Raw genomic sequence first — 12,241 nt, 5'->3', positions numbered from 1 at the left:
TGGTGGTGGGGGAGCAACTGAGAACAAAGCATGGCACACAAATGTATAAAATCTCCCTGGAGAATCCAATCTAATACTTTTTATGCTAACTTAAAATTAAAGAAAATAAGAAAAAAAAACAGTGTATAATTAAAAAACTTGTCAAATGTAGTCAATATTGCTATGAATGTCATTAAAGTGCATATACTTGTTTTTACATAATGGACTGTTTTGTTTGGTAATGTAACAATCTACATTAAACAACTTGTCTTTGAGTGTAAGGAGTCTTTGTCATCCTGACATCATAATTTAATGATATCATTCATCAAGTGTTGTCTATTATTGATTTAATCTGTCAACTACGTTGTGCTTCAAAAGCATATAAAAGTCTACCCACTGACGGAAGTTACAGTGAGACTTCACAGCTTCTAGCAATATGGCTTCCATGTACAGAAAAGGTATAAGGTTACAAAGCTCTAGATATGGAGTGTCTTTTTTACTCTAAAATGTGAAGCCTGTGGATCAAACAGCCAGCTTCTGTGTGTTTTCTCTGCAAAGTTCCCTGTAAGTTTTGTTACACTGTGCCAGATAGTCTCCTTTCCTCCTATCATCAAGATCTGTTCTATCACTGCGTATTTTTTCACTGCATGATTGCCAAGGCTAAGTGCTCTCTCAGAAGCATCAATGGCACTGACTCTGGCTTCTGAAGAGACCATTTTTGGAGAGGAACATTTAGCCACACTTCGGTGTCTCTCCTAGGAACCCATCTTTTGACAGTACCCATTTTCCTGTTTGCCTCGAGGTGTACAAAGCATTTTCCATCTACTGCTCACTTTGAATGCTTTACGTTTTCTCCTGGGTTCTCAGGTGCCCCAGGTTAGCCTTCAAGTGCCCCAGGTTAGCCCTTCAACTCCTGAGATGTTGCTGCGTCCCTGGTTCTATCATCAAAAAGAGGCTCTCTTCCTTGGAGGCTGGAGCAGCCTTAGAGCGGGGCTTAGCTGAGATGCTTCTGCTTTTCCAGAGCCATCATCAGCATCATGAGCAACCGTAGACCCGTCTGTTATGTCCTCCTGCCTCCCATCCCTGTTTTGTTGTTTTGACAACATTAGTTTTGGGAATCTCTCTCCTCCCAAGAAAGTCTATGCAAACACTTCACAAAATAGGGCGTGCGAGGCACTATCAGCAGAACCATTGCAGCAGAAACAACCTTGGAACAGAAGGGTGAGCCCACTTGCCTCAAGTTTCCACTTAAAGATGAAGGCAAACTTTACAGATAAAGATATTAAGACATTTAAAGATAATGTCAAACTTTAGATTTATATCCCTCAGATTACAATTCATGAACAATTGCTTGCCTCCTTCTAAGCCAACACTTGATTTATCTTTGCAAAGCGGAAATTCTGTTAATCCAGGATGCTGAGTTATAAGAATATGACAGGCTTTCTCTAAGAACTACAGTTCTTTTCCCATAAAGAATGTATCTAGTGAATAATTCACAACACGGGGTAGAAATAACTCTTTTGTGAGTTAGATTCAAAGTGAATGAGAAAAACTATTTTAAATTATTACTATAACTATTAAAAATAAACTGGGTCCCACTCAGCCCCATCTGGCCTTAAATTCAATATCTTAGCTAAAGATAATCCTCAGCTTTTCATTCTCCTGCCTCCACCTCTCAAGTGCTGGGATTAGAAGCTTGAGATACCACACCTTCTCTTAAGTGATTTAAATTATAGTCGTGGTCTGGAGTCCATGCAATTGGCATTGTTCTCTGCTGGCCATTTGTAATATTCGAATTCGCACACGCATCAGATAGCTTTAGACTTCTCATGTTCACACATGGAGCTGGTTTAATAATTTGATCAGCCTTGTGTGGAAAGTATGATTCCCACCGGACAAATGAGAAAATGAGGTTCAGAAAAGTTCATTAACTTGTCTGATCTACCAATCTAGAGATGTCAAAGCTGATGTCGGATTCCAGCCCTACTTGATATTCACATTAGATTTACCTCTGACAGAGCACGGGCCTGGACATACGTGCCGTCGGCACGTCTGCCTCCATTCTGGTAAGCCCACACGCGTTTCACTTGGGGAGCCTGGTACAGGCTGTGCTGCCCCTCTGCTTTACGTTGAGCTCTGATTAGAGAGTGTCTGGACTGCAGTTCTTGGCCTTCAGAAAGGCATGCCTGTTGAGGAGAGCCCAGAGAATGCTACTTGTGGAGAACAATCTGGTATGCATATGAAACATGATAGAAACCAGAAATGCCACATGATCACGATTTATACTGAAACAACTCTAGTAAGCCCAGGCCTCTCCTAACATTCACTTGGGTGAATTCTCCTTGCTTCCGTGAAGCACTAAAGGTGTCAACAGCTATTGAGGTAATAACACGGATAGATTCACATTGACAAAGCACTTAGCTCATTTGCAATGTTGAGAAAATTGTTTCCGGACACGTGTGCGGTGTTCTTCCTACAGGAGATGTCTTTGTAACTAACAAGTGAGCTTTTGATTTAGAACCAGGGCTTCATTTCCGTTAGCTAAGTGATGCTTAGGGGACTGTGTGTATCAAGTCCTAGCTCACAAGTTTCTGAAATGCACCTGCCACCCTTTTGCTTCGCCTGGCAGCTCTTTAGCTCAAGCATATCCTAGTTCAATGCTTGGTCACTTGCTCCCTGACTTGGGATTTATCCTTAGTTTGGCTAGGTATGAAGTCTCTAGCAATGCTAAGTTCTTCATCCCAGTCACCTTGATTTGGATACACACTTAAAATTTGCATCGAACATACATCATGAATTTAAGGAGCCCTGTAACATATAGCTTGATTTTTAAAAAAGTTCACGAAGCATAGAGGCTTTCCCCAGTCTCTGTCCCTAGTCCTGTCTCAACAGCTGACCTTTCTCTCATCAACTTTTTTATGCCTGGCAATCTTGACTGATTAACCAATTGGCTGAAACCACTTTTTCATCTTCTTTCTTTTGAATGTCTCCATTGTAATCAGTTTTGTGCTCCTTGCTCTTTTTACGTACTGTGTCAGACCCTTAGGAATCATGACTGATGAAGCCATAAGGTTCAACTTGACTACACTTAGTGTAATTACCTTTGTACGTATCCACTGGGTCTTTTTCTCGTCTTTGCTAAGGTCATAATTTCTGGTCTCCATTCAAACAAAACAGACGTTCATGTGAGCTGGCTGTCTCCAGGATTCCTACTCTCCAAATGCCAATTCAGTGCTTGGCATATGCTTATGGTGGTCATAACTGCTCAGTTGCCAAGAGCATATTAATAGCATGATTTTTAAAAAGTCAACACGACACTTTTAAATGGTGCTAAAAGAGGTAGGGTCTTTAATGTCTGGTATCCCAAGGAACATACCTCTGTCTGTCTTATCAGTTCCATGAGTTTCATTTCCTCCTGAGTCTGCTCAGTCCAGCCTCCTTCAACCACTACTGGCTGCAGAGGGCTTTGTGTGGGAACCATCGTGGCTGGCTGACATGATGCTACTCGCCGTCCTGGAAAGGAGTCCCAAGAGATGTTGTCTCTGAGGCTAGGCTTTCAAGTTTCAGAGGAATTAGGTTGACTTTCTATGCAGGCTAAAATATTAAAAATATCCTAGAAGCCAAGCTGCCTAAAGGTGATAATATTTAACAATATGAAAACATGGGTCTTTAAATGGCCAGCACTCTACAGATGGAAGGGGAGGATAGCGTGCTGACTTCCACCTGGCTCTCGCAAGACATCTGCGGTCTGCTTTAGCAGTAATTTAGTCAAATAGAATTCATGACCTTACTCAGTTCCCATCATATTTCCCAGTCTCAGAACATATGTTTTGTTCTTTGCACTAATAACAAGACTTCCCACACAATTAGCTTCACAGCCTGGGGATTAAGCATTTCTAAAATAATATTAGCAGAAGAGATGGGAGCCCCCCCCTTTTTTCTATCTAATAATACCCCATGCGCACAGTTCGCTTCTGAGGCCTCTGCTGAGCCCTTTTGCTGTTTAAAAGTCTGGAGTAAGAGAAACTATTTATTGGAACACTGTATTCTGAGGAACTGCGGGCATAATTTATTAAGTGTGGTGACTCAAACATTTCTATTTCTTCAAGTAGACTACTTTGAATCCTTGTAAAACATTCCCAGAGTCGTGTTTATATGATACTGCTTTCTCTTGCTGAGCTGAACGTCCATTCAGCACTGCATCTCTTAACTGTTCTCTAAATGTCTGAAGCACACAAGTCCCGTTTTGTGTTGTGGATTTTGGGGCTGTGCATTTCAGCAAGCCTACGCTTCAAACTTAGGAGCAAAAGCAAATGGCAAGAAAACAATTATAACTATAAACTGTAACTGTGAAGAACAGCGTATGAATAACAGGAACCGAAGCTCCCGTGGAAGATGGGGCAGAAGGATGGCTAGTTTGAAGCCTGTCTGAGTGAACGCACGGCTAGCTAGAGCAATTTTAGCAAGCCTCTGTTTCAAAGTTTCAAAAATTAAATAGCAAAGTATTGAGGGCACAGCCCAATGTTGGCAGGCTTACTGCGCATACTCAAGGCTAGGGGGTTAACTCCCAGCATTCAAGAAACAAACCGAGACAGGGGAAACTGGCAGGAGGTTCTGGCCTGAGATGTGACAAGAGGTTTTGAGGAGGCCACACTCAGATGGATCAACAAAAGCTATGAAATGAAGTGCAGACCCAACTTTGATTGAAGACCCTGTTGATTTGAAGATTCTCAATGATGCCTACAGACAAAACTCTAAAAATAATTCAGGATTAATGGAGGTGATGAACACAGCTAAAACTTATGAGAAGATCCAGCAATAAAAATAAGTTTTGCAATGCTGTGTTTGGTAAGCTGGAGCACACTGTGCCCACTAGCATCTCATGTGTCATCTATGGGTGCAGAAAATCATGACTGGACCAATCAGTCAGTGAGGGACAGCAGCAGTAGCATCTCTAGGTAAAGTGCTGTGGACCACTGGAGTGATGCTCGACACAAATCCATAAAAAACATAGTTTTTGTCCGATTTTTTTCACTCTGTGCAGACAATACTAACTTGTGAAACATATATTATCCCAACAAATATCATATTTAGAATGCTCCTTAGACATTCAAATTTTATCCAGATAAAAAGAGTTCAGCAATAGCATATCATTTGCACAGCTGAGGGCCAGAAGCTGAAACCTGGAACCAGGGAAATCGATTATTTGGCATTTATTTCTGTCACCTTGCTTCTTGAGGTCCTAAGCAAACAAATGCAGCAAGCAATGTTCAGGAAAAGTCAGAGGAAAGGCGTTCATAATATATCGCAATTCACATACGTGAGAATAACAAACTGAAACCAAGCGAAGGGGTTGTGTATAAAATACTTTATCTTCTCGTTTTAGTTTCCGTATATTCTGCTTTATTTTACACGGTATTGGGGGATAGCCACGAGTTTGCTATTGGAGACATGCCCCTTCCCTGCTCCCAGTATTCCATTTCAAGTGAGTGCAGCCTGCGGACCGCAGACAGCTTCTCCTACTGGAAGTTGGGTAAAACAAGCTGAGGATTCCTGTTCCAATTTCCTCCAGCTGGAGGGCAGGAGTGTTTTGCTATTGCTTCATATTGTCCTTCTTCTCACTTCTTCTCACTCCATCCCTTACTGGGACACCCATCTTTTGCAATATCTGTGTCTGTGGACGGATTCTGATTAGAACATCTACCTACCTGGGTCACATACAGCAAGGGTGATACTTTGGTCTGATTTGAGTTTAATTCGTTTTTAAAAGTCAAGTCAGGAAATACACTGTGTTCTTAGGTTATCAATATTTATTATCTATTGTGGGTTAACCACGTAATACCTATTTGATATTAGCTACATAAACTCAAAATGGTCACACATTAATTACTATTGCTAATAGCACTGATCATGCTTAGGAATGAAGTACAATCAGCCTAATGAAGTGCTTTTTACATAGGACATTCTCCAATGACCAATGGCTGTAATAGTGGGGAACAGACAGCTCAACAACTGTTCTCATCTTGCATTATTCCTGTTTCAGGGAACCCTGAAGATGTACAGCATGAAGCAGAGATCCATGCCTATCCTCCCAGAACTTAGGAGGCAAGGGGATCATGATTTTGAGGCTAATTCTCTCTGTCTTTCTTTCTGTCTGTGTGTACACATGCGCATGTGCATATTGTGAAATTGGCAGCGGGGGGGGGGGGAGAACCCTAATAAATATGAATTACAGTTACCTGAGCTAAGACTTGGTTACGATTTATTTTGATAATACCAACTAATATAGGGCTTTCATCAGAATAAGACAGGCAATTATGTGTTAACTTATGTGTAAAAGCAGGACACACATACACACACACACAACACACACACACACCAATTTTTAGGTGGAGATAAGAATTAGCATTGAATCTGAAGAGAAAAATACATCTCTGCATAACTCCACAATGGATATTCACCAACCAAATATAGACTGCTTCAGTGTTGGTGCTGTGAGTGGTACCAAGTTACATTTAGATATCTTTTTGCAAATTATAGTAAAAGTTAAAGACATAATATAAAAGCAGGATTCAGCAGAAGCAACTCTGCCAGACGCTGTTTTCCATATGTTTCTTTCTACTGATTTAAGTCAATAAAGAAATGAAGCTTGGAGAATTCCCTGAAGTGAATGGATTGAAATTCTATTCATTTTTTTTTTCCTTTTCAATCATTCTACAACTAGTCAGAAACAGATTAGAAGGGTGTAACATTTCTCACCTAAAGGGGACAGTCCCATGAACAAGTAATTAAAATAATGTCTTGAGGGCTATGGGGGAGGGAGTTCAGGATGTAACAAACTGCTTTACACCAGGAGTAGAATGTGTAGGGGAGGGGAAACCCCTTAGGACGAACAACTAACAATAACAATGAAGGAGAATCCAAGAGGGTAAGAGGGAGAAAGCCTGAAAGTAGAAGGAAGTAAATTTTCTCAAGAGCCCAGACTTTTTAAAGCATATGGTAAGCCTAGGGTTCTAAAAGAAAATTCAAAAAGAGGGTACCAAGCAAGGAGACAGGAGACCTTCCAGAGAGGCCGAGCATGAAGGTCTGCACTGAGAAGCACCAGCTTTATTACTAAGGATGCTAGGCAACCTCAGCAGATCCTACGTCTGCACTATGGTGACTCCTTCACACTTTTAGAGGATCAATTCAATTCCAGAGTCTCACCCTTGCTCACATTACCTGAGTATTGAGATGGTGGGCCGACTGTTGACCCACCATAATCTTAGGTGCTTTTGAGGATCATATATACAGCTGTAATCCAGGCTTATTGAAATTGCTGGCTGCCAGAGTGCCCTCTGCAGGCAGCCTCTGACTTTATTATAATCCCATCTCCATACTACAAGACACCCGTCTTGTGCCAGTACAGTTGATAGCTGCTATGGTGACAACCTAAAGGAATCATAGGAGGTGGAAAGAGAAGTGGGGCCTGAGTTCCAGCCAGTATCTGCTCATTCCCGGAAAAGATACAGCTATTTCCCATTAGTAGCTCCTCTCCCTACCCAGGGCCACCTCCCCCTTTATTTATTTTACTCTTTATCTGTCACTTGTCAGCTCTCAAGGGCTAAGAATTTATTTGAGGTTTATCTTCCATTTCTCATATTGTTGTCCAGGAATGGAAGTCATCTTCACTGGTGACTTGGTGCTCAGTATTGTTATTAGTTCCACAATTGTGAGTGAGTAAAAAGACCCACTTTTCTGGGTGTGGGGAGAAGATAAACAAAAGCTGGTGACCATAAAATGGATGCAGGTGAGACTTGAAGCAGGTAGACCAGTTAGGAACTGTTCTACTATCCCAATCAATAGATGATGTGCTTGAATTTGAATAAAGACCATGGAGACTCTTCTAGTTAGATTCTCTGATGCTAACTAGATAAAACTCCAACCAGAAGCAACTTGGAAAGGAGAGGAGTTGTATGGCTTGTAAGTCATAGCCTTATCATAGAGGGAAACCAAAGCAGGAACTTGGGGGCTGAAGGCTGAAGCAGTGACTATTTTGCTGGCTTGTTTCCCCTGTCTTGCTCAGCTTGCTGTGTTATAAAATTCAGGAATATTAGGCCAGAGGTGACACAGCCCAGTGTGGGCCAGGCCATCTCATATCAGTCACTAATCAAGGAAGTGCCCCAAGATGTACCCATAGGACAATCTGATGGAAACAATCCTTCATTAAGGTTCCTTCTTCCTAGGCAAGTCACTTTTTGTCAAGTTGACAAACACTAAGCAGAACAGACTTAAGGAAGTTGGAATCCACTGGAGATGGATGAAAAAGTTAATAGGACTTCCTAAAGACTTGCTTGGGGAAGGAAAGGAGCATGATAACAAGAATTACTTGCAGGTTCCTCTGAGAGAATGCCTGGGCCGATGGTGGAGATAGACTTTGTCTCCTCCAAATAGAGGGGACAGGGATGTATTGGCATTAGATTGACAGGACAGCTCTAGTTTGGACTTGTCCCTGGCACACTCAAGTGCCAATGGGGAGCAGACATTTGAATCAGTCTTCAATGCTTTCTCTCAAAGCTGGAGTCAGTTCTTGAGATGACATTGGGCGCAGAATAGACAAGGAACAGACATCAACTGTTCCACAACCAGAGTTGCCTTTCACACTGAGAACCTTGTGTGCTGTGGCTGAAGCAAGGTTCATAGACTTCAGACAAAAGATGGTGTCTGAAAGACACCATCAAAAGTCAAAATTCCTACATACTGATTACAAAGATCTAAATGCATTCCTTCCTCTCGACTCAAGTCCACAGGCCCATGATTTTCTCTAAACAATCAACTGTGTTTCAAATGCTTGGAATAGCACAAAGTCAGGAACCTAAGATTCTATGAGAACGGCGCAAGAGGACACACAATGCCTATTGTTTGCTTCCACTATGAAAAGTGTATCTTATGTTGTATTAAGATGAGTCTTTGGCTCGCTGACCTTGACCTTGAAGACTTTAGTACTGCTTTGTCCTAACTGCCGAAATGAAAAATGTCCTATAAATAAGCTTTACTCCTCATCAATAAAATGCCAAAGAATAACAAAAAGACTTTGTTTAAATTCCCAGGTACTGTTTTATTTGTTACTAAGGACTCTACTATGTCAGTTAAAGGAGTGTTTCAAAAGTAAGGAAGACAACATTTAATTTTTTTTAGTGTATGTATATGTTCCTTTTAATATAAAATTTACAGATACAAAATTAGTACTAAATGGTTATGCTAAGAGATTTTATACCTTGTTTAAACTTACATAGCATAATGTTTACAGAGCATGTACTGGGTACCTATTTTGGTATCAAGCAGTAGAAAATGCTTATTGGTAGCTGTTGCTACATTTGGAATTAAGCAAGATGACAAGTGTCTTCCATACTGACCTTTCAACTGTCGCATCTTGTGTTTCATGGTGTCCAAATCAGCCAAAATTTTGTCCCTCTTCAGCCAGTTTTGTTTCTTTAATTTTTCTGATTTCCATGAAGCTACAATAAAAATTAATGCTTTGCATAGTGCTCTGTTATCAAAAGTAATTTATCATAGGCACCAGTAACTTACAAAGAACTTTCTGCTCTAAAAGACAGATTGAATTAGAAAGATGTAATTAAAGGAGGTGAGGGCTGTTAAAAGAAACTTCATTTGAAAGATGAGAGAGCTTAGGGCATTTCTGTATGGAAAGAGGCGGTCCAGAAATGAGATCAAAACTACTTTATTGTATAGATTTACCATATGCAATAGCCATATTTCATTTCCTGCTTCCACCAACTGTTTGGCTGTGATGAAAGCCTGGCTGGGGACCATTCATTTTTTTAAACATCTACCTACTGCCTAAAGGGTGCAATTCTTAAAAATGAAAATGTGCAGACAGGTCGTCCTCAGTGTGAATTAAACTCATTTGTTATTTTCTAATGGATCCCATTATTCTCTGCCTTATACACCAAGCATCTCTTTATCAACTAAATTAGACACTTCTCCATGCAGAATGTTCCATTCCAGTAAGAGAAAAACAAGCAACGGTGCAAATACATGCAAACAGCTATTTTTGCTCGTGTATTAATTGACCGATTGCCTCGCTGCATAAATATGATATTATTATGATGACATACACACTCAATTCATTTTCTCATGACATAAAATGTATTTCTCCCCCTCTCTACTCCCTGTCTATATGGAAGAAAAACCAAACACCTTACCATTTAGAGGCAGAAATGGCTCACCACAAGACACCCAAACAGCAACAGGGTTTCTGAGGACATGAGCAAGCAGGGACTGATCTATGTCCTCTACACAATCCAGTCTGCTTTCTGCTTTCATTCTTGAGCTTTCTGGCAAACAATGGACACATTCACTCTTCTCAGTTAATAATGAATGAATATGCCTTTTTAATTAGTTTTTTTCATTATTATTTCCCAAACTGGAGCCAACACATACGTCTAGTCAGAAACTTTGTAGATAACCAAAGAGTTGAATATCTAAGCAAATATTTTAAAATGAAATAACTCTTTCTTTTATTAATTATTTTATTTATATACATTACAAATGTTGTCTCCCTTCTCAGTCCCCCTCCATGAGCACCCTATCTCAACCCCCTTTGCCTCTAAGAGGGTGTCCCCCACCCACTCACCCACTCCCATCTTACCCCTCTAGCATCCCCCTTCTCTGGTGCTTCAAGCTTCCATAGAACCAAGTATATCCCCTCCAACTGAGGCCAGACAAGGAAGTCTTCTGCTACATGTGTAGCAGGAGCACAGACCAGCCCATATATGCTCTTTGGATGGTGGCTTAGCCTCTGAGAGATCTGAGGGGTCCAGTTAGTTGATAGTGTTGTTGTTCTTCCTATGGGGCTGCAATGTTCTTCAGCTCCCCCAGTCCTTCCTCTAAGTCTCCCATAGGGATTCTTGATCTTAGTCCAATGGCTGTGAGTATCTGCACCTGTCTCAGTCAGCTGCTGGTAGAGCCTCTCAGAGGACAGCCATGCCAGGCTCCTGTCTACAAGCATAGCATGGCATCAGTAATAGTGCTGGGTTTTGGTGCCTGCTTATGGATAGATCCCAAGTTGGGGTGGTGTCTGGATGGCCTTTCCTTCAGTATCCACTCTATTTTTGTTCCCGCATTTCCTTTAAACAGGAACAATTCTGGGTCAAAAATTTTGAAATGTGTGGCTGGCCCCATCCCTCAGCTGGAGGCCATGCCTATCTACTGAAGGTGGTTTCTTCAGAAACAACTCTTTAAGAAGTGACTAAAATATGTGAGGCTTAGTGACATAGTTAGGCCTAACTAGAATTTAAGAGCTAGGGGATTTTAGCATCTGTGTTCTTTCTGAATTTCAGCATCCATTTATTTAAAGGTCTTCTGTAGAAATTAATGACATAATACCAACATTCAGCTCCATACAGGAGCAGTCCATGAATGGTCTGCCATGATATGTTCTGAAATATGGACGAAGGGGGGGATGCCAGCAAAAAGATACTCTTCTGATAGATGTGACGAGAGGCATTGTTCTGTCCTTCCAAAAAGGTTTGAAAGAAGCATGTTTGAGATGAAGACCATTTAAAGACTAACGTGAGGCAGAGCTGTGTGCTTTGAAAATCATGCAGGCATTCAAGGTTCAAATCAGTGTTCCTTAAAACTCACGGAGACGATCAGATACTATAATATATACAATTATGATAAACAAAAGTCATGAGTGAGAGGTACCAGTCAAGCACTGCTCTAATATATGTTCATGTTCATAAGGACCAATTAAGTGTAAATTATATTAAATGTGCATTCAAGTATATATGTCTATAAACATGTATATATGTGCATATTTATACATTTGTGTTTTGAATGTGCCCACTCTTAAATTCTTAAAGTAGAGAGAATTAACAGTCAACATGATGTTATTAGGAGGTGGGGTTTCTTCATTGACTTATTTATATGGTATATGCAGGTGTGTAGGTATGATTGCCTGTGTATTGCTGCCTAGGGTTAGTTTGGGGATGGCATCTTTTGTCATCATCCATCTTAATTTTGAAATGGTCTTTCAATGAACTTGACGATTAGACTTTCAGTTTTGCAGGCTGGCCAATGAGACCCCACAATTCACCCGTCTTCATCTACCAGCCCTAGAGCTACAGGTGTGTGCTACCCTGCCTGGCTGTCATACATGGGAGCTGGGAATCCAGACTTAAGATTTTAATGCTTGCACGGAGCATTTTATGCACTGAGCCTTTTCCCCAGCATTAGGGTAGGGGTTTTAGAAAGTTGT

At 40.9% G+C, this 12,241-nt stretch overlaps 1 protein-coding gene across 1 annotated transcript in view; it reads right to left on the bottom strand.

Moving 5' to 3' along the window:
• Nucleotides 1-12,241, bottom strand: part of Dcdc1 (doublecortin domain containing 1) — a 360,393-nt gene that overhangs the window by 10,942 nt on the left and 337,210 nt on the right. The window contains 4 exon segments of the mRNA XM_021194912.2: nucleotides 1,989-2,165; nucleotides 3,356-3,492; nucleotides 9,375-9,476; nucleotides 10,185-10,316. Of these exon segments, the coding sequence (XP_021050571.2) occupies nucleotides 1,989-2,165; nucleotides 3,356-3,492; nucleotides 9,375-9,476; nucleotides 10,185-10,316 (548 nt within the window).

The sequence above is a fragment of the Mus pahari genome, chromosome 3 (assembly GCF_900095145.1).
Source record: "Mus pahari chromosome 3, PAHARI_EIJ_v1.1, whole genome shotgun sequence".
Taxonomy (NCBI): Eukaryota; Metazoa; Chordata; class Mammalia; order Rodentia; family Muridae; genus Mus; species Mus pahari.
This window is presented reverse-complemented; position numbering and strand designations above follow the sequence as displayed.